Here is a 23,265-nt window from a genome sequence, read left to right as displayed (position 1 = left end):
TGTGGTCGGTGAGTCTGTCAGAGACAATTGACAGAAGAGGAAGCTGACATCCCTGGAGGCCAAGTGGCCACGCTGATGCGGACACATGGATGGTCAAGAGTCAAACCCAGACCCGAGTCAATGCTGGTGCTTCCCTGTCTGTACATATGTCTTTGACTACTGGTAGAATCATGAGGTCTCCAATCCAGTTGCTACAAGACAATGCAGGGTAAGTTCCCAATCTATAATATAGCACTCCCTAGTCTGTATTTGCACCAGGTTAGCTGTTGTGTAGAAGAGCATCCAATGGCCATGTGGTTTGTTACATAACCTTCAAGCTTTGGCTACTGTCACTTCACATCTTCTTGGCTTTATCACTTCATATATAATGCTTGGAGCTTCCCCAGGACTGGCAATTTGGCCATTTGTCTGAGGCTGGTGACTTTTGTTGGCTACAGGCCCCATTCACAGGGCCACAGATAGTGTTGTCCTGTCATAATGGCGAAGGGTCAGCACTCTTAATGGAATTGTTGACCCAGACAGACTAGGTGGGCTAGGCTAGAATGAGTGAAGAGAGTTATACGATCTCATCACCTTTACTGGAAATTCAGTACCAGAGAACGTGTTTAGCTATCTCTGGTGGTTCACGACTCATCCCCATGGTTTCCTGGTCTGGCCATTCCCAGGCCATTTGGGATTGTTTGGCCAAACTGGAGCTTGCTTAAAGGTTAGAGCCCGGTATCAGGCTCCCTGCTCAATGGGAAACCTGCTTCTCCTTCTCTCTCTGCCTGCTGCTCCCCCTGCTTGTGCTTTCTTTCACTCTATCTCTTGAATAAATTTTTTTAAAAATCTTTTTTTTTTTAAGATTTTATTTATTCATGAGAGGCACAGAGAGAAAGCCAGAGACATAGGCAAGAGGGAGAAGCAGGCTCCTTGTGGGGTGCCCGAAATGGGACTCGATTCCAGGACCCTGGGACCATGACATCCCTAAAGAACAGATTTTATGAAAAAAACTTAGGGACCATGATTTGCTAGTGACCTAAGTACAATGTCTCTTCACAGCAGAATGGGTCCCAACCTCACTCTGCTCAGAAGTCAGCCCCCTGCAAACTGCTTCCTGGTGGATACAGACACACTTTTTATCTGTTTATTCTTAACATATTCCATATACCTGAGTTGTGTCCTCAGTTTCTCATCGCAAGGCTCCAAGGATATACTGGTGTGTTCAGAGGGCACCAAGATGATCATAGACTTGATCTTTTTTTTTTTTTTTTTTTTAAATTGGTTTCTAGAAAGGCAAATCACGCTCCGGGACACAGAACGAGTTAGTCCCAGTTCAGTTACTGGATTTAGCTCAGTGAACATAGTAATGTGCTTGATCCCCAAAGCAGACAAACACAACTCTCGGCTCCTTATTTTATTTATTTATTTATTTATGATAGTCACACACACACAGAGAGAGAGAGAGAGAGAGAGAGAGAGAGAGAGAGGCAGAGACACAGGCAGAGGGAGAAGCAGGTTCCATGCACCGGGAGCCCGACGTGGGATTCGATCCCGGGTCTCCAGGATTGCGCCCTGGGCCAAAGGCAGGCGCTAAACCACTGCGCCACCCAGGGATCCCCATAGACTTGATCTTGTCAATACCACTTTTTATATCTCTTTAGTAATGTAAAAAGCAAAACCCATATTGTATGTTCAACTTATTTCATCCACGCAGTTTATATAGATTACTAACTGAAGAGAGCCTCAGAACCAATGAGTTTGAACAATCTTACCTTAGGATAGGAAGGGGGACACAATCAATTAAAACTCGTGAGTGGACTTTGGGGGTCTTACAAATCACTTCATCTCAGGGTCATTCTGGAGCATGTGGATGTCAGAAAAATGTCCAGACAAGGAATCTTCTTAAAACAAACAGAAGAGGGGAGCCTGGATGGTTCAGTCCTAGAGCATGCAACTCTTGATCTCAGGATATGTAAGTTCGAGCCCCACGTTGGGTGTAGAGGTTGCTTAACACAAACAGAAGAAACTGATTGTGAGAACCACACTGGAGGTTTTAGTAAGAAAAGATGGTAGATGGTTTGGGGTTGTAGGCAAAGCAGCTGAAGGAGAAGGAGACACTCCAGGCAGCCTGGGAGCGCCGGCTGGCTTGTCCCAAGGAGCTCCTCCATGCAAGCCTGAGCCGGACATTTGCTTTCCATGCATTCATGCATGTAAGTGTCACACCGTTCCTGGAAGGAGGGGATCATTGCCTCCATTACACAGACACAGAAACTGAGGCCGAGATGAGGAGCCCAAGGTCACACAGTCAGTAAATGGGGATTTAAACCCAGTGTCTGCCCGCAGAGCTTCTCCTTGGCTGGTTGGCCAGGCGGCTTGTCACGGCCCGTGTGGGAAGGAGAGAAGTGGGCACCGTAAGACCGCAGGCCTGACCACGTTGCCTTGGTGACGGTAGGACTAGAGTAGGAGGTGGTTCGTATACTGAATAAAGCTCTCTTTTTTTGTTTTTGGTGCCAGCTGGTGCTGCATCTGCCTCACGCCTGCTTCTGTAGGCCCAGAGCTGGTCCCAGGCCATTTCCCCACTTGGAGAGACCCGAGGGGATAACTGCCCCGAATATTCCCCGGCTTCGACGCATCTCCACACACTTCTACCATCACAGGTGTACCGCTGGCTGGTGGCCACCACCCTACAGTGGCAATAGTTGAAGAGCCAACAATCTTCCATTCAAATATCTGCCCTGCTTTCTTTCTATATTTGAAAAGCTTTCATTATTAATTGGAATATTCTTATTTAAAGCAGGAATGTCAGTACTTTCCCATTTGGAAGATTAGTTCTCCTCATTTCATTTCAGTTTTTGGTTTCATGATACTGGGTTTTTGGGGAAACTTCCAGAGATTGAACATAATTGAACCACGCATTTTCCACCGAGCACCCAGCAAAATAGTTCACACAAGTCTACAAACGCTGTGAGGTCAGCCCCCCACCGTGTCCTGTGACTGTGGGGAGCTGGATTGGGGCTTAGAAATGGCAGACGTTGTTTGAGAGTGCTGTGTGGGACCAACTGCCAGGGCGGTAGCCCAAAACTCATGATCACCCCAATGTCAGAAATGGGACCATGAACTGGAGTATGGACTGGTGCTCTGAAGGCCCAAGTTCATGTGAAATCTAGCCACGTTGAGCTTCCTGTGTCAAAAGCAGCATAACAGCAATCAGGGCATGAGCTTGGGTTTTAGACATTTATTCACTCTTAGACCTTTGCGTGCTACTTAGTCTAACTAACCCGTTTCCTCATCTGTACAATGGGGGTAACAGTACCTTCCATGGTGGGCTTTTGTGACAGTGAATGTTGGTGTGTGAAACATTCATGTGCTGATCCTGTTGCACCAGTTACTACTCAGAAAATCTCCTGTTTAACTCTGGATGTTTCAGTCTTGTACACGTTACAGCTACAAAAGGCCTTAATTTCCTTCCATCTTTGTTCTTTCCCCATGACAGAAAAAGTCACCTAGGTTATCCATCGGTGCTTACCTCTGAGTCTTAGTTTCCTTGGGTTAGACAGAAAAGCTCTTCAGAATGTCTTTTTCTCATATAAGCTACTTGGAACCAGCTATTAAATATAAACTTAGAAGCCTCGATTTTCTATAGACTTAGGTTTTTATCATCCTAAAATTAGACTTTGGAGGGAGAGGCGCAGGGTTATTTATCAGAGGGCGTAATGAAAGTGTTGAGTATGATTTATGACTTCTTCGGAGCTTGGTTCGTTTTAATGGACATCATGTACGGTACAGGGATATTGGACAGAAGACTGGTCCATCAAATTTTAACATAAGCTAATTTTAAGAGGCCTCTGCCAAGCCATTATGTGAGGATGATTTTTTAATTGAGGACTATTTTAGTTAGAGATGGTCCCAGAGACCGTTAAATTCGGTCTAGAACACTTTCTTTCCTGTTTTGTTTTTGGGCCTTGGGCCAGTCTAACTCACAGGAATCCAAAAACTAAATTTATCCTCGTTTGTCAGGACTAACGTGTTAAGTGGCTGCCTCAGGCTTCCATGAGTTAGCTGCTGCCCTCTTGGAGATTTCTGCTAAATTCATTCAATCCAATGAAGAAGCCAGAATCCGAATGTTCTAAGAGTAGAGCACACCTCGCTCATTTCCCCTGAGACTGCATCGCTGCCCCTTTCCTCTGGGGCCACCACTAGCCCTAGGGCATTCTCTGCCCTGCTGATGAGAATACTGGTCCAGAGGCAAAATTCACCAGCCAGGACGCCTGGATGGCTCAGTGGTTGAGGGTCTGCCTTTGGCTCAGGTTGTGATCCTGGGGGCCTGGGATCGAGTCCCACATCGGGCTCCCTATGGAGCACCTGCTTCTCCCTCTGCCTGTGTCTCTGCCTCTCTCTGTGTGTGTCTCCTGAATAAATAAATAAAATCTTTTAAAAAAAGTTTCACCAGCTAGCCCCACGTTCGCTTTGTCTGTACTATTCTCTGCCAATCAATCCCTAGAGTTTGCCTTTCCTTTTCATCTGGTTACCCGTTCCCCTTTGAGAGCCCCCTCTTACACTCGAGCAAAGGATGAGAGAAGGAGCTGGATCCCCTTAATCACTCCCTAGGAGACCCCCGCTGCATTAACAGGAAACTGGTGTGTGAGGGCATCGGTTTTCTGTATTGGAATCAGAGACTTATTGATTTGTAGGGGATCATAGAGCTCACCTCCTGTTTCTTCCTAAGGAAGAAGATGCTATAGCAGAAGTCAGGCCAAGCCCAGACTCCAGGTTGGCTGACTTGTCTAGGTGTGTGGGGCACTGTGTGTGTGTGTGTGTGTGTGTGTGTGTGTGTGTGTATAGACAAAGACAACTGTTACTAGTGTTTTCATAAGGCTTTCTTTGCTTCCAGTACTTTTTCTATACTTGATTTTAAAGTTGTGATTATTATTTATATATGTGTGTGTGTATATATATATATAGATATGTGTGATTTGGGGCCCTTTAACTCATAAATATAGTTTTGAAAATATCTTCATTTTACTACAAACCTATTAGAGTGATACTTATTCAATCGTGTGGGTTTCCCATAATTCACTTCATTGTTTCCTCATGTTAGAAATGTAAGCAGTTTCTAATTTTAGGTGCTTAGAAATAATGCTTGCTGAGTATCTTCGTGCAGAGAGAATTTTCTAAAAGTTAATTTTGTCCTTAAGAGAGTTTTCTCAGAAGCTGGGTTCCAAGATTGAGTGGTGTGAAGATGTTTAAGTCAGTCAAAAAAGCCTGAGTGGTTGTTCTCACACTGAGGCTGGGAGTCCCACGTGACCTCATCTCTTTGATAATGGAGTCTTATTATTTTAGTTTGGAAGGTAAAAAAAAAAAATCGAATTTTGTTTGTTTGCTTAGTATTTCCATTTCTTTTCTCTCCTTTCTGTGTTGTGACCTCTTCTAGTGTTTGGAGTTAAAAGAGCCCATATAGGCGATCCCTGGGTGGCTCAGCAGTTTAGCGCCTACACACCTGCCTTCGGCCCACAGCATAATCCTGAAGTCTTGGGATCAAGTCCCAAATCGGGCTCCCTGCATGGAGCCTGCTTCTCTCTCTGCCTCTCTCTCTCTGTATCTTTCATGAATGGATGAATGGAATCTTTAAAAATAATAAATAAATAAATAAATAAATAAATAAATAAATAAATAAATAAAATAAAAGAGCCCAAATAAGGGGTTGTTGTGATTTCGATGATGATACTAAGTTGGTCCTGGGTATTTTTTTAGCAGTTCCCACTTGGACTGATTTCTTTGGGAGAAAGTTTTGCTTCTTCTAAAACCCTGACCTGGTTCAGTGCTGTAAAGGTAAACGTAACAAACAAACAAGCCAAACCTTTAGAAACAAGCTAGCGGGGCACCTGGGTGGCTCCGTGGTTGAGCGTCTGCCTTCGGCTCAGGTCGTGATCCTGGGGTCCTGGGATCAAATCCCGCATTGCGTTCCCCCCTCCCCCAGGGAGCCTGCTTCCCCCTCTGCCTCTCTCTCTGTGTCTCTCATGAATAAATAAATTATAAATCTGAAAGAAAGAAAGAAAGAAAGAAAGAAAGAAAGAAAGAAAGAAAGAAAGAAAGAAAGAATCTAGCAAAGGAGCTAATCCCATTTCTCTTTTCCTGAGGGTGACTGGAGTTCCTGCTTGTTTAATAGTTCCAGAATATTGACTAAGGCCGAATATGTAAGTCTTAATTAACGAAGGTTCTCCTGTTTGTTAGCCTAATTGAATGCTGTACGTGGAAGCTCTCCGGGTCTATTTAGAGGAGGAGGCCGTTTGAATTCTCTCGTGGGGACATTCCGAGCTTTCTTTATTTGCTTATGTTTCCACTGACGGAGGCTGGGCAGCATATGGTGCCATCTGCTTGACCACACAGAGCCCGCTTCAGGACTCCCGGGAGCCGGGCCGGGCTGCTGTGTGCACGGCTGCTCCTGGGGTCCGCTGGCTCCCAGGCTAGAGACGCGGCGTGGGGGTGGCCCTCCGCTGCCTGGCACCCTCTCTTCCGCGGGGGTCCACCCCTTCATCCCCACGCTGGGAACGATTATTCCACAGGTTAGAAGGCAAAAAAAACATGAGCTTCTGTGGCCGCATCGTTTCCCCTTTCTGAGTCACTCGTGGAAAAGGGGAGGTTAGAACGAAAACAAATGGGGGAGGCAATGTCTTAACAGGCTTGAAGGTAAATGAAAGGAAATGTCAGGCTCTAGATGGGGAGCGAGAAGGCAAACCGAGTGGGTTTCTGGCTCACTGCTTCCCCAGAAATGCCAAAGTCAGAGAGCTGAGCTGCTTCCCTTTGCCTCTTGATTTTCCTGCAAGGATACAAACGTGCTCCCATTATCTGGGTGCTCTCATTATCTGGGTGCTCCCTGCGCTCCGGGCATTCTGCTGAGTGTTTCAAATGCTTTTTCATACTTGATCCGCACAGCAACCTCATGTTAAAGGCGCTGCTCCGGTTTCACGGACAAGGAAGTGACTTCCGTAGCTGTCAAGCGGCTGAGCGTGGAGCCAGAGCTGCCTGACTCGAGAGGTCCCCTTAGACTTTCCTGGTCTCTGACCCCGGTGCTGTATCACCCCTCCCAAGCCCCGGTGCTTGCCTGCAAGGGGGCCTCCGGGACCTCCACGTTGCAGAATTTCTCTAGGCCCTTGCTCAGGGGCTGGATTATCCCCTTTGTGCTCGCCTGACAGGGGGTGCCAGCCCTCCGGTCCCTTCTCATCAAGTCTGCGAGCAGCATCCGTGTTCTCCAGCAGCCACCTGCGGGTTTCTCACCTCCATCGTGGGACCGCACCCAACCGCACGGCCCACCGGGAACCGTGCATCCACTCCTCTTCCCCGGGAAGGGGGCGATCTCATTCTCATTATAGAAAAAGAATAATAGAACAGGGGAGAAAAAAGAAACCACCATATTTCATCCACCAAAAATTAGCCACTATTAATAGATGGCCATGAATCTAGAAATAGATGGAGATGTGAGTGATATAAATATGCACGTTATTATTTTACACATCGGAATCCTGCTTCTTTGCTAGCATTTTTCACTCAGTGTGTTCTAATATTCTTCAAAGGCCTGTACGAGCTGGTTTAATGGCTCTGTTATCCAGCTGGTTCATGGTCATTCGGCATCCTCTATGTGTGTAACCCCTAGGTCTCTCCCATCCTTGTATGGACAACCTTTTAGGTTCTGGTGGTACATAGGGAGACTCCTCCCATTGAATAAGAAGCCCCTTCCAATATTAATGACAGCTTTTCAAATAGCTGTGAACCAATTTAACAGACTGACGGGCGATAATGTGTCCTCAAGGACTGCCAGAGACTTTGTCAAATGATGAGCTAAATTCAAAATCTACTAAACATTAGTAGCTGGGAAATAAAGGTAATTTGGAGTAGCCTATTCTCCTTGAACCTATTACAATTCCTGGTGACAGGAGCTTTTCGTCTATATTTAAAATGCTGGTTCAGTAATTTTCAGGTGATGTATATTGAGCTCATGGGTCAGACTCGACCTTCTGAAAAATTCAAATGATGTGTACAGATTGGGTTTTCTGGCATTTTTCCTGTGCTCTATGCTTTCTCTTTACAACATCTTCATACATGCAGTTCTTCCTTATATGTCAGTCTCGTTCAGTGGATTGTGATTGGTCTGGGCTTCGGTATCTGCCAAGACCCCTGCGTCTGTTCTCATCCTCAGCCAGCTCGTGTTTCAGCCCCAGTCATGTCACTTCTTCCCTCTGTCCTCTCCTGAAACATGACCTGTATTGGTCACTTGCAGCTGGATTTCACTGTGTAAACATGCTGAGGGAATGCCCAGCCAGATTTGTCTTGAATTCTGCTCCTCACGTGCCTGGAGTCAGCTTTCTGGGCCTGTGGGTGAGTGGTGCTGGGAAGGGAGGGCAGGGGGGTTAAAGGCCACTTGGGAACTCCCGAGGCACAGGCCACTACTCCTCATTGTGCAAGTGACCGGAGCAGACAATGGGCAATAGAAGTTTTTGGTTTTCAGGCACCTAGGTCCTTCACTGTTGCTCTTGATGATAAAGAAATATTTTTTGTGGGACCCCTGGGTGGCTCAGCAGTTAATCGTGTGCCTTCGTTCTGCTCAGGGCATGATCCTGGAGTCCCGGGATCGAGTCCCACATTGGGCTCCCTGCATGGAGCCTGCTTCTCCCTCTGCCTATGTCTCTGCCTCTCTCTCTGTGTGTGTCTCTCATAAATAAATAAAATCTTAAAACAATTTTTTTTGTTACAGAAATATGACAGGGCAACAGCTTCACAGTTAATTGTTGATTTACAAACTACATAAATTTGCTCTCATCAGCTGAGAAAGAAAATTCTTTGCCATTTCCTTGCTTCACATAAACTACTAGAGTGAGTTTGCTGGAAAGGTTCCCTCCCTAACATTCTAGGTAGTCACAAATCTGAAAGGAAAACACGCAAAGTATTTTAATATATTTTCACTTTCCCTGCTTTCATCACTAGAAAGATCTTTATACCATGTCTTCTCAGTATGGCACTAAATTTGCTGATTACCACATTCAGGAAAAAGCTCTTCTTTATTCATTATGGGTAGGGTGGTCCCCCAGACTTCCATCTGGAATAAACTTAAGACACATGATACATATTCACCCACTAGACACCTCTGTAAAAAAATTAGCCTCGGGTCTAATCAGTCCTAAGACTAGGTCAGTAAAATTGCTTAACAGAATCATGGCAATGCTAACCTTGATCTTCAGGCAATTCCTTGGCTAGTCTTGTTTTTTGCTCTTGCCCAGACATTTGAGAATTCAGTTTAAGTTGAAAGAAAGAAGGAAAGAAAGAAAGAAAGAAAGAAAGAAAGAAAGAAAGAAAGAAAGAAAAGAAAGAAAGAGAAAGAAAGAAAAGAAAAGAAGAAAGAAAGAAAGAAAGAAAGAAAGAAAGAAAGAAAGAAAGAAAGAAAGAAAAGCAGTAGTCTTCTGGGAATTTTGATCCCTCTTTATAGATAAAGAAACTGAGATTCCAAAGAGTTATTTATCTGAAGATACATGACACGAAGAGTTGCAGCAGGACTTCACACCCAGACAACCAAACCCACATTCAGCCACCGCACCAGTCTAGGAAGGGAATTTGAGGACATGTGGGCAGAACCAAACCACCCAAAGCCCGCCTGCCTGAGATCCCCTTATGCATCACCAGTATTGCATTAGACCCCTGCTCCCTGCAGTACTAGTGAGGGTTTTACTCAGGGGCATGATGGTCCCTTGTCTTTTACAAGGAAAAAGAATCTTACATTTTTTTTTTTGAAATGCCTTACCACTGACTGGGAAGTGAGGAAGGCAGCATTTCATCCTCTGCATTTCCAATGTCAGTTGACTTCCTTTTCTTAGTGTTAAGTCAGCATAGCAAAGGATTTGCCAAATACTCCACAAATACTAGATCCCAGAATCCTAGTGAAGAATCATCCTTCTTCTGGCCAGATTGTACGGAAGCTTTTAGTGGCTAATCTAGGGACAGTGAAGAAAACGCATGAATATTCAACATCATCCTATAACTGCTGCCAAACTGTAAACCAATGTACATCTCTCCTCTTTATGTGGCTCCCAGAAGTCAAGTGCATGGAGAGTGGGGTGCCAGCTTAATTAGAGAGAGACTGAGTATGTTGGAACAGGGTGTGTCCTAAGGAGATGGAGACATCTGTGGGAAATGCTGCCCGAGAAAGGTCAGAATGTGGTGCACCCGTCTTTGCAGAGTCCTGGCTTTGTGCCATACAGCAGGGCTTCTGGGAGAGTGGGGTGTCTTAGCTAACTCTAGAGAAAGCAGGCTCAGGGTTACTTTTCATTTCCACCCATCAGAAATTTATGGAAACCATGTGGAAGTATGGGGTACCTTCCAGATTGTCTAAACTAGTGTAAACATTCTGGAAAACACACCTCATGTCTGTTCTCCTGCCCAAGACTATCCTCAAAATCAATCTAGGTGGCATTCTCTGCTCTGAGCATAGCTTGTGATTCTGAACCTCACCAAAGGCTGCACTGTTTTTTGCGTTTGGGGTCATCTCTGGGCTGCTCTGCACAAGCCCAACAGGACACCCCCAGCTCACACCCCAGAACCAAAGCAACCCAAGCAGGTGCGTGAGAGAGAACTTAGGATAAGACTGAGTGCTATGATTAGTTATGAGCTGTGACGACCGTAAGCAAATCACCCAGCCTGTGAGTCATCTCAGTTTCTTATTCTGAAAAATGGGATAATAATAATACTCATCTCATTAGACTCATGAGAGGCCTAAAATGGTATAATAGATATGAAATGACTATATAGATTCATTGCTGTTATGAATAAAGATTGTAATGAAGTCTTGGGTTTCTCAGCTATCACCGGTAGAGGAAACTTGCAGTGAAAGTCTGCCTCCAGGAGTACCAGTCTGCTGTGCATGGCTGCCCCAGCTGTATTTATTTTTCCCATCACAGTATTTGAGCCTCCTGCCTTTACGCTCTTCTTCCATGGCTTTATTTGCCCCACCATTAAGTCATATCATTATGCCATTTTGGGGTTGAAGACTGACTACCAGCCTTTGAGTCTGGTTGCTATGGATGTTTTGAGTTTCTTTCTGACTTTAGAAAAGTGTGTGTGCATGTGTGCGTGCACACATCACCAGGGGTGTGATGGTGGTGGTTCTTTTGCCTTCATAGTTGCTTATTCGTATTTACTTATATCCTAAAGCCCATACCTTGTCCACTTACATTGAATTGTTCCATAAATATATATATTTTAAATCAAGCTCCAACTCTGTGCAATTGCTGGGGAGAAAATGATGATTTTCAAGGTAATCGTGTACTTGGGAGAAGTGACAGGGTAGTGGAGGAAGGCAAATGATTGAACGAGTACCAGCAGAGGGTACTACATGGCACCGAGTACAGGTGCTTTGGGAAGTAGAGCCCAAGCCAGGGATGTCCTTGATCTCACGCAGGCCAGGCTTGCCAGAAGAGAGGTCATCGGAGCAGGATCTAGAAGATGAGATGTGGAGTGGGGAGGGTGAGTGTTCAGGCAGAGATGGGAACAGGAGGGAAGGCCCAGAAACAGCTTCTGCTGTGAGCCCCAGAGAGGGGAGCTGGCACAGTGGCTGAGCCTGAGGACTCAAGCCAGCTCAGCCACCTCAGAGCTGTAGAAGCTGTGGAATCCCGGCCTAGTTGCTTGACCTCTCAGGACCTTGGGCTCCTCCTCTGTGATACTAGCCCTACCTCGGAGGGAGTTAGGACCATGAAAAAAACTATTAATTTTAAAGGGTTGAACCTGTGCCATAAGTCAGCACTATGTAAATGCTGAATAAAAATAAATCAGCTCATGCACAATGTGTTTAATCTTAAGAGTATATTTTTAAGAGTTGTGGTTTTTTTTTTTTTTTCCCTGACTCTAAAAGCACATATGATCTTTGGTAACACGTAACATTGGTTTGTGTTTTTAGACACTTTCCCGGGTGCCGGACTGTTTTCTCCTCTGGAAGTATTCTCCTGCGAGTATTTATTTGTTTGAATAAAAGCAACCACACACCATGGACCTCGTCGGGTTGCTGAAGTCTCAATTCCTGTGCCATCTCGTCTTCTGTTACGTGTTTATCGCCTCGGGGCTAATAATAAACACCATTCAGCTCTTCACTCTCCTTCTCTGGCCAATTAACAAGCAGCTCTTCAGAAAGATCAACTGCCGACTATCTTACTGTGTCTCCAGCCGTAAGAGTTTTTGCGTATTCTCTCTATTTGCATCCTCACTGGTGCGGGGAGGGGGGAGAAATAGGACTTCGAGGGGCTCCCTGGGCTTGCACTGTGTCCTCAGCTGCTTTTTGTTCTTTTCTCTTAATTTGTTTTCTTTTCGTTTATAGCAGATTAAAAAAAATTTGTTTACATTTTTTAAGTTTAAAGTCAATTTGCCAACATATAGTATAACATCCAATGCTCATCCCATCAAGCGCCCTCCTCAGTGCCCATCACCCAGTTACCCCATCCCCCACCCACCCCCCCTTCTTCAATCCTTTGTTTGTTTCCCAGAGTTAGAAGTCTTTCATGGTTTGTTTTAGGTTTGAAATGGCTGTTTTGTTCACACTCTTAAAAAAAATTTTTTTTTGGATGGGTAATGTCAGTAGCACACAATTCGGTTCAACAGGCATGCTAGGGTATCTCGTGGAAAGTAAACGGGCATTCTGGCTCTGTTTCTGCAGTTTTCTTCCTCTGGAGCCATCAGCATTAATGATTTCTTAGTTGCCCTTATGGAAATAGCATATATATGTGTGTATCTGTATGATGCTTCTGCGAGGGAATATATCTGTATGTTTGGCTCTTATGTGTGGACATGAATGCAGGTGAGTCTCTGTGTACATGTCTAGATGCATAATACATAATCATATGTTTTAAAATGAAATGACAGTATAATATGCTGCTCTCTTTCTTGCATCTTTTCTTTAGCTTTTTATTTTCAGATAATTATAGATGTACGTAGGGATTGTAAGAAGTAATGCAGAGAGCCCCCATATACTCTTAAGCCAGTTTTCCCCAGTGGCAGGGAGCCTCTTGTATTAGTATAGTGTAATATCCCAACAAGAAAACCAATGCTCACACAATCCACCAGCCTTGTTTAGATTTCTCCAGTTTTACATACACGGATTTGTGTGTTTGTGTGTGTGTTTGATTATACTAGACTATTTTAAACGTGACTATTTCCACTGGCCTGAATTTCAAAATTGAAATGAAAAGGGATAAATCAAAATATTGGGAATGCCTCGAGATGAGTCTTATTGTGGATTGACCTTTAATCTGTACCTATTCTCAACAGTAGAGAATGCAGTATATCATTACCAATTATATATATGGGTGTGAATATATTTAAAAGTACGAGCTCTTCCAAATCAAGCAATTTAAAAATCTCAGCTCTGTTAGATTATGCCGAGTCCAAAATTATTGGTATCTTTCTGAAACCCTTTAAATGAAGCAATCAAATTTGAATTTGAATCACAACAATACAAGCTGCATACAATTATCCAAATGGATTACTACTGATCTAATCAGTTATTTTTTAAACCCTAAAATACTAACTTGAGAGAAAAAAAATGATAAAAACATCTTTATTCATGATTTCTTTCCCCAGCTCAGGACTTGCATATATGTCCGATACTATTTCTAATATGGTGTCAGTGCTGCACCAACTATGTCTTTTTTTTTTTTTTAAGATTTTGTATTTATTCATTTGAGAGAGAGAGAGAGAGACAGAGACAGAGCACAAGCAGAGGGAGAGGCAGAGGGAGAGGGGGAAACGGACACCTCCCTGAGCAGAGAGCCTAACATGGGGCTGGATCCCAGGACCCTGAGATCATGACCTGAGCTGAAGAAGGCAGACATCCAACCATCTGAGCCACCAGGCACCCCTCCACTCTGTCTTATATTAGTGTGTTTTACCTAAATATATCTTGAAAATATTCCTAAGATCATAAAGGCAATTCATAACTGAAAAAAATATCGTCATTCATGTATCTATAGCATATTGGGTGCAGTACCCCTCAATGCAATAGTACGTAATGCAAGATTCCTTGTCATACATTTTAATCTCACACTGGTCTGTGGTACTTAGGCATCTAGAAAAGGGATGACTTGTCAGAGCAGGGCAGAGCTAGTAGGAGATGGCCTGAGCCTGAATTGGAGCTGTTTGAAGAGAGAAGAATTTGCATAATCAAGGGAAGGTCTTGATTGTCAGAGATTTACCTTATGATTTTACATGTCTTTTTGTACTGTAGTAATAGGTATCTACTTAAACAAAATCTAAATTAAACAAAGCAATGCTGATTGCACTTTTCATTGGAACCCATATTTATATGATTCTCATACACCTATGAGATTCCAAAGCCTGTCAGTTTGCAATTTGAAATCATGTCTGTTTGCCCTGTCGTAACCCTTAACTGAGTTTCAAGCAGCTGGTTCAGAATCGGGTTTCTCATTTGGAGTCAAGAAGTAAGAGGTAGAATTTGAGATGTGCGTTCCTAACAGTACCATATTTTGCTTGTCGTAGGTAAATGAAGACGTACCGAGGTTATGGCAGGAAAATGTCAAATTCTTCTGAGGGTGCTTTAGCCTACTTGTTTCTGGGGGAAATTAAGATGGGTAACAAATTCGGAAAGCAAAATGGATTTTTACCCGTCACACACCGATTAAGTTATTCTAGAATAATTCCAAATGAAATTCAGGAACTAACCATCCACAACAACTGGCATTTGCCCGCTCGGGTCGCACAGAAGGACGGGCGGGCTCAGGGAAAGGCAGCGCATCCATCCGTGTGCAGCTCGGTCAGGTACATGCACACTGTTCTGGGTCTACAGTCCCAGAGGGGAGCTTCCACGGGCTGTCAGCTGAGCAGAAACAGAGCTGTTTTATACATGTGCATAGAGAAGGGAAGGAGCAGTCCTGGCTCCTAGGAAAAGAGCCTGTGGTAGCAGGGGAGCATGATGCAGCCTGGGCCCTGCTTGTGGGCACCTCATTGTGGTGAGTCCGGTACAAATTTGGGGCTCCTCCCTTTCCCAGGTTCTCCATCCCTGGTACCCTAGCATGTGCTGCAGAGCAAAGCTGTTCTCCTTCTCTTTCTAATTTATTTATTTGAGAGAGAGACAGAGAGAGAGACAGAGAGAAAGAGAGAGACAGAGAGAGAGAGTATGAGTAAGGGGAGAGGTAGAGGGAGAAGCAGACTCCCCGCTGAGCAGGGAGCCCAGTACAGGACTCGATCCCAAGACCTTGAGATCATGACCTGAGCCCAAGGCAGATGCTTCACCGACTGAGCCACCCAGGCGCCCTCTCCTCTTTCTCCTTTCACTTGCTCTCTACAAGTGGTAGATTTTCTTACTCCCCCACCCCCGCCCCTCCCCAAGTGCCTCACAGCAACAGCAGAGGACCTGGAACAGACAGACTGCTGGCCATTGATGGTCACAGGCGACAGGTCATGGGCTCCTCCGCACCTTGGAGGAGGAGACGGTCAGGCTCCTTCTGTGGCCTTCACCCTCCTCTTCTTCTTTCCCAGTTGAGATGAAAACTGTGTGTGGGGTTTAATTGTGTCTTCTGGCGTATGAATCACTGTAAAGTTTACAAAATCAGCCAGAGCCATCACTTGGCGCTGATACTTTAAGAAAAAAGGGAGAATAAGTAATTTCCTGGAGATTCAGATCCCCCTCTCTCCTGTTCACTTTTTTGCTAATAGAGCTCTGTCTTCATCCCCTTCTCTTTAAACGTTTGTTAAGAGCTTGGTGTTGTACCAGGTAGATCCAAAGCAGCCAGCAGCCCTGGTGTGGTGAAGCCCGTGTGCAAAAGGCTACAGGTGAATGACAGGTAGAGGCAAAATGCAACCAAGAACGCACTGTTGCCCCCAAGATGCATGGCACAGGGAGCTTCATTCTGGGGGCCAGGACCCACATCAGGAATAGCAATTTGAAAGTGTATTTAATCTGGGTGGCTGGGTTTGGGATGATTGTTTTACTCTACTTTTGCCTGGATTTGTAGGCAGGAAAGGCCAAGACAGGAGGATGGATGAGTGAGGTCAGAGAGGGTGGAGCCAGCTCTGCAAGGGGTGGAGCAGGAAGAAAGTGACAGGAAGCCGGCCAAGGAGTGGAATTGAAATTACCTTTCCTTCCCACAGGATGTGCCTTTTAATATCTAGGGAAAGGTGGCCAAGGCTGGCTGGCTTGTTTTTCTTCCCCTCTGACACTGCAGGTTAAAAAACCCCCCAAAACCCAGAAAGATGAAAAGAACCTATTAGTGGTAGAGTTTTTTTAGAAGGGGGTGGGGTGTCAGGGAGGATTACAGGTGATCTGAATGATCTAGCAAGGCTGGTAGCAGGAAACAAAATGGAGACACCCCTCCCCCTCCCTGCCCCCTTGCCCCCCCTCCCGCCCTGGTGCCTTGCTGCCAAAGTCCCTGCTGCTGCTAACTAGTTCTGTCTGGTTGGGCCTCCCCATCTAATTCCACCGGACTGTGATACTCATGGCATGTGATACTCAATGTCGGTCTGATGCACAGCTCCAGGGTCCAGGCCACATGGGGGCCAAGGGCAGGCAGCATTTGGACTCCCAAGCTACAAAAGAAGACACCGTGGCTTCCTGCTTATGGCCTACCTCTTCTTTCTTCCTATTATGGCAGTTAACTACTTGGATAGGTAACTTCAAATCAAGGAGTAGTTAGAATAAAGGGGATGGGAGAGGGTAATTGTCCAAGATTCCAAGATTCTTCTAATAACAGCTTTAGATTTTTTTTTTGTTTTTACACTTGGGGAGATGTTTCCTCCTGCCTTACCACCCCTGCTGCTCCAGGGGGTCTTGGTTATCAGCCACTTTATTAGTAGCAGGCAGTAGTTGAGCATGAAGAGAGAAGCAAACTCTTGATCCCCACCTACAACACCACCCATGTGTCCTACCTTGAAAGAGATGTTAGTTTTCCTGCTGTAATAATAATGCACATTTGCAATGGACTCCAGGACATATAAGTCACTTTAGAGTTGTGAGCTGAGAAGCGGGGCTCAGCTGTATGGTGAGCTTGGCAGAAATCAGTGTGTGTTCCTCTCTGGAAGGATCAGGGCTCCGTGTCTTGTCAGAACAGCCTCAATGAAGGGACATGCATGCAGGTAGGATGGAAGCTCCGAGATGCCTAAGGAACTCTGCATCCCAAGGCATTGAATTCCAGGGACAAGGGTGAAATTGAAGACCATGTTGACAGGGAGGCAGCTCCATCCCCCTGAGAGAAAGCAGATTCTTCACCCAGCCAGCACGTGTAAGAGCACGATCCATCAAAAAAGGGGTCGCTGTAACCTTTTCCAACATGACCTTGGGGAGAAAGAAATGTCCTGTTACCTTGGCAGTGGGCTTGATCCATCTCTCTTCCCAGCCTGATTAATGGCAGGGCTGCTTTTCTCATCTCAGTCCAACTGATTTTTCACTCTCTTTAGTTGTGAATAGGTTTGACTCCTTCACTTGCCACAAGTTTCTCCTCCAGGACGTCAGAAAGACATAAGATAATCCCAAAGCCCCTAGTCCTGACCCTGCTCATGCCGTCTTGGCTTCTGCTGAAATGTGGGTCCTGGGAGGACCTGCCGATACCTCTGCTGGGAGCCATGACCCGAAATCTGGGTGTTGTCATCAGAGGTCTTTCACTGCATCCTTAACAGGTGCCAGGTGGCAAGTGCCTCCCTGGAGGGTACAGGTAACTGGCTATAGTTGACATAAGCAGAGAAGCCTAAAGTTGGTGCTCTCTCCTTTGTCACAGCTTTGTGATCAGATGGTGGCTTTGATGAATAGGGTGAAGGATTGTGAAGACTCACGACAAGTACCTCAGCACTGCTCTAAGGCTAGTTTTGCCTGAGGGTTATAATTCTAACCCAAAGGCAAAGCCTAGCTCCCCGAACAGAGCAGGGGCACCCAAATTTCTCTACTGGGACCCCTTCCTCTCCTCACTGTCTCCTGCTGGCACCTTTTGCTTCCCCTGAAGTGTGTCGCCCCCGCCCCCCCAGCTTTAACAAGAAATGCTTCTGGGTTCACCTGGAGTCACCCTCTGGATGGCCTGACCTGGGAGATTTCACAATGTCCACAGTGATGTTTAGTGAGTGCTTTCAGGAATGGGCAAAAAACCTCTCCCTCCTCCTCATTTCTATTTCTAAGGAGCATACCTCCTTGTCAACCCAGGCGATGACAACAGAATCCAGACTGGATCCATGAGAGAAGGATCAAACAACAGAGGTCCTATGCTAAGGAGTTTTTTTCCCCCCTGGCAATGTATTCAACAAGTATATTGCACCTACCATATGCAGGGCAGAGAGGTTCAGCTATGTGCCCCGGGTAACACAGATGGTGGAGGAGCTGTGATTAAATCCAGGAGGTCTAAGTGCAGGGCTACCCGGTATGGCCCTGGGGTTGAAGAACCTGTCTCCTGAGCTGAGGACAACTGTCTGACTGGTGACCACAGTAAGTGACATTCCCCAAGGCTATGGAGAAAGGAAGAGAGAAATACAATCCTAATAGGAAGTTATTTTCATTTCTTTTTCTTTTTTTTTAAGATTTTATTTATTCAAAAGAGACACACACAGAGAGGCAGAGACATAGGCAGAGGGAGGAGCAGGCTCCCTGTAGGGAGCCCGATGTGGGACTCGATCCCAGGACCCTAGGATCATGACCTGAACCGAAGGCAGACACTCAAACACTGAGCCACCCAGGTGCCCCCTTATTCCCATTTCTGATCATCGCAATCACTGCAGTCTGTGGTGTTTACTACCTATTAGGCATCATGCTAAATATTTTATATCCATTATGTTGTTTAAGCCCATAATCACTCTGAACAGGCAATTCCCCACATTGGGGCTCAAATTAACTGAGGCTCAGAGAGATCAGGTGATTTGTCTAAGGTCATACATACATTAGGAGAGCTGAGGTCCCCAAGTGAGTTTTCGCTACCATATTTTGAAGCAAATAAACACAGTATGTGATAAAAGTTTTTATTTCAGCACCCATGGCTAATGTCAAGCAAGCATCTGCTAGGATCAACCCTGGGCATGTTAATTCACTGTCTCAGCCCCAGGTGACCCAGCAGGGTGCCTGTCATGCTCAGCCAGTGTTCTTCCACAAACCAGCACTTGACTTCATTCTGGGGGCCTGACACATCGCTAGGAATGAAGGGGGTTCAGCAGCTACCCTCGGAGGGATCTGGTCTCATGGGGGAAGAAGATATGGAACACAGATCATTGTGGAGCATGAGATAAAAGCTAGGATAGAGGTATATGGGGAACACAGAGGAAAGGACAGTCCATCCCCTGAAAGGGTCCCTGTCCTACTGAAACACTGTCACAGGCCGGGTGTTCTGGGAGGAGGCGGATTTGCAGTGTATTGGCAGGAAGAGGAAAGGTGGTCTAGTCTAGCCTGAGAAAAAAGCATATTTTAACATCACCTAGGGGAAACTGGTTTATTCAGGCCGTCAGGCATCAGAAGGAGAGGGGACCTACCAAATGTCATCAAGACCGTCCTGTGTCCCCAGACTGGAGCCTGACTGGATGAAGCCGCAGCAGTCTCACCAGGCCGGGAGGACAGGAGGACAGGTGTGCAGTGACGACCAGAGTGGGCTCGAAGCCCCTGGCACCCCAGATGAACTCCCAAGGATTCGTCCTTGGGGATTCCAAGCACTGTGAACAGCAGTTTACGTCAGGATTTATTTTTGTCTTACTCCGAGCGGCATTGTTCAAAATGTGCCTTGAGAAATTGTTAATTTGTTCTTTTTGAAAAATCTGTTCACACATAATTTTTTATAGAAAGATACCCAGCTGGGTCATTATTTTTCTGAACCATGTTACACCCTAGGTATAATATTAAGTAAAAATAGCATGATGCCAAACTGTACAATATAATACCAACCTCATAAATAGACTGGGAGTAAATTTATCAGAGTGCCATTTTTAGGAATTATAATTTGAGATGATTTTTTATTTTATTTATTTATTTATTTATTTATTCATGAGAGACACAGAGAGAGAAAGAGAGAGAGAGAGAGAGAGCAGAGACATAGGCAGAGGGAGAGGGAGAGGGAGAAGCAGCCTCCATGCAGGGAGTCCGATGTCGGACTCGATCCTGGGGCTCCAGTATCACGCCCTGGGCCGAAGGCTGGGGCTAAACCGCTGAGCCACCCAGGGATCCCCTAATTTGAGATGATTTTTATAATCACTTTTATATTTTCTGAATATCTTATATTTCATACGATGAGCATATAAAGTGAAAGGAACAAAAGCAAAAAAACCCCAAACACCCAAAAGAACTAAATAGAGAATCACCAATGGGAGGGAGTAGTGGGAGTAAATATTAAGTCAGCCCCTTGCAATAAAGGGTGGGTATGGCAGGAGTCCCGGGGACCAGGGTGACGATCTTTAGGCTCTGCCTTCCTGGGACCCACATACAGCATAATGAACCCCACTGCAAATAAAGTGACTCAGTAGAAAGGAATCAAGAGGGAAGCATGACCCCAGAGCCATGTACTCGGGTTATGGGTTGAGCTGGGTCCGTCTTCCCAAAAGCTGTGAAGTCCTAACGCCCAGTGCCTATGAATGTGGCTTTACTTAGCAACAGGGTCTTTGAAGATGCGGTCCGTAGGGTGGGCGCTAATCCACTAAGACTGTGTCCTTTGTAAAGGGGACAATGGGACACAGCGACAGATGCATACAGAGCAAAACGATATGAAGATATGGGGAGAGGACCTGAGGTTGGAAAGATCCGGAGCAGATCCTGTCTGACAGCCTTAGGGGGAGCCAACCTGCCTCCACGGTGATCTCTGGCTTCTGGGCTCCAGAACTGGGAGACAGTATTTCTGGTTTTAAGCACCCCAGTCTGGGATACTTTGTTAGAGCAGCCCAGGAAAACCCATACGCTTTCCTTTTCTAAGTCTCCCTCCAATTGGGCTTTATTTTACGCTTCACAGTCATGGTGGAAGGAAACTGGGGTGCCAGTATGTGTGAATTTTGTGTTTTTTTGCCCCCCTCCTCCTCACCTGGCTTCTACTCACCCACCGGGGCTTGTTCTTACTGGTAGCACAGGAAACAGAGATGATGCAGGTAGACTGCCTTGCTCCTATTCATGGACCAATCTCAGGAATCCCTCTTCCTTACCCCTTAAAGTCAGGGACCTCTGATGAGTGAAGTGGGCCGTTCACATGGGACGAGGAGGACAGTGACAAGCGCACCTGGAGGTGATGGCCCCGCTCGGGCCCAGCCATGACCGGGGTGCAGATCTTCCAAAGTCTGGAGGTAATAGGGGCTTGCACTTTTCTTTCATCCTGTGTGTCTTGTATTTCCAACTGGCGTTTATTTTTATCACTTTGAGTACACCATCCAAGTCCAGAACTGCTTTGGCTAACCACCAAAGCCATCTGCCTGAGAAAAATAGAATTAAATGGTCCTCAAACCTGGGGAAAGGTCTCAGAAGTGTCAGCGAAAGGGAATTGCTTACACATGAGGCAATACTTGGGTCTGTCTTAGTAATAACCTCTCTGGCCATAAAGGGAGCAATCAATCTTTTCTTCCTTCTATTGGCCTTGAATAAAGAAGTCATCGCAAATGAAGTAATCTCAGGGAGGCAGTCTGTTCTGGCTCCCCCACATGCCTGGCTTTTGTATTCTCAAGTATCAAGGACAGCGTCTGCCCAGCTTCGTTCAGATACAATGTCTTCTCCTCCTAATCAGTGTTAGGCTTCTGCACAGCTCGTGATGAAACCATTTCATCTCATTTCCTTTTTAAAAAATATTTTATTTATTTATTCATGAGAGACACACACAGAGAGAGAGAGAGAGAGGCAGAGACACAGGCGGAGGGAGAAGGAAGCTCCATGCAGGGAGCCCGACGCAGGACTCGATTCCGGGACTCCAGGATCACACCCTGGGCTGAATGGAGTCGCTCAACCGCTGAGCCACCCAGGCATCTCGAAACCATTTCATTTCCAACGGGGCTTTTACTTTGTTGACTTTTCCCCCTTGTTACAAAATTAGCTCTTTGTACCAGCACCATTTTGTTTATTTAGGAGTAAGAAGTCTTGGGGTTGAGATCTGACTACAGCAATATGTTATGAGCTCAAGTCATCAAGAAATATCGCGACTATCTGGCTGATACTCCTGGTGATCGGGAGCACGGCAAATATCCAGATGGTCCTATCTTATGTAACAGATTCAGTAAAAGGAGTTTGATAGGCAACACTGGACTTTTTTTAAAAGTTTTTAAAAGTAATGTCGCTATGTTAGAGCATGCTGTGTTTAACTTGAGTAAATATATGTTTTATTTAAACATATATTATAAATATATGTCTTAAATATATGTTTGGGTATGTGTGTGTGCATGTATGCTTTACGCACAGTAGAGGGATATATATATATGTATGTATCTATATATAGACATATATATGTATACATATACATTTTTTTAAGATTTTATTTATTTATTTATGAGAGACACAGAGAGAGAGGCAGATACACAGACAGAGGGAGAAAGAAGCAGGGTCTCCACAAGTGAGCCTGATGCAGGACTTGACCCCAGACTGGGATCACACCCTGAGTCGAAGGCAGATGCCCAACTGCTGAGCCACCCAGGTGTCCATATATATAAATATATAAATATATATATATTACATATAATTATATATGCATGCAATCTTTTGTACAAGAAATCACTTTATATTTTACATAGGGAGCAAATTTCAAATAGGGGTAGTAAAGAAACCGCAAATTTAGTAATATTCATGTGATACTGAATTGTATAAGCAGATGCTCACCTTGGAGCAAGGTGTCTTAGCTGTCGATGTGGTTTATAAATAAATTAATCTTCAGCCAGGGTTCCCATTTGTTTTTGCAAGCATTAAATTTCACTTGTGACTTAAGTTACAGCTCTCAAACTAGGTTATAAGTTTGGCTTTGGTGTCCCATAACCTGGTAAGACGATGGTGTGTGGTCTCCACAGTGGGGTGGGTACTCCCCAGGAGGTAACCAAGACAAGACAATTATAGGGAATAGAGAGAAGTTTATGTTTTTAATGTATGTTTCTTTTATCATTATACATGGATAAGATAAAAGATACTTAAAAATATTTTGTGGATTATATACAACATAATATTTGCATGTGCTAATGGTGCATATTTAATTTCTTTTACTTAAATAATCAAAAGCATTTGAAGACCACTGCCTTCGCCTATAGGTTTGGGTGCCAGCACTCTGGAAATAGAATTTAAAGTAGCACAGTGTTTGAGGCAAGGGAGAAACGGGCTTCATAGACACAAGT

General features: G+C 45.1%; 1 protein-coding gene across 3 annotated transcripts in view; it reads left to right on the top strand.

Annotated features, from left to right (window-relative positions):
* The window catches only part of AGPAT4 (1-acylglycerol-3-phosphate O-acyltransferase 4), a 127,993-nt gene that overhangs the window by 25,420 nt on the left and 79,308 nt on the right, over positions 1–23,265 (top strand). For 2 of the 3 annotated variants that reach the window (XM_055310601.1, XM_055310600.1), the window contains exon 2: positions 11,921–12,185. The exons of the other annotated variant lie outside the window; for it this stretch is intronic. In XM_055310601.1, coding sequence (XP_055166576.1) covers positions 12,008–12,185 — 178 coding nt within the window. In that variant the 5' untranslated portion in view covers positions 11,921–12,007. The remainder of the gene's footprint in view (positions 1–11,920; positions 12,186–23,265) is intronic. 3 annotated transcript variants of the gene reach the window in all.

Source organism: Nyctereutes procyonoides, unplaced genomic scaffold (genome assembly GCF_905146905.1).
Source record: "Nyctereutes procyonoides isolate TBG_1078 unplaced genomic scaffold, NYPRO_anot_genome, whole genome shotgun sequence".
In the NCBI taxonomy this organism is placed as follows: domain Eukaryota; kingdom Metazoa; phylum Chordata; class Mammalia; order Carnivora; family Canidae; genus Nyctereutes; species Nyctereutes procyonoides.
The sequence above is the reverse complement of the archived record's forward strand: the minus strand, read 5'-3'. Positions and strand labels throughout refer to the sequence as shown.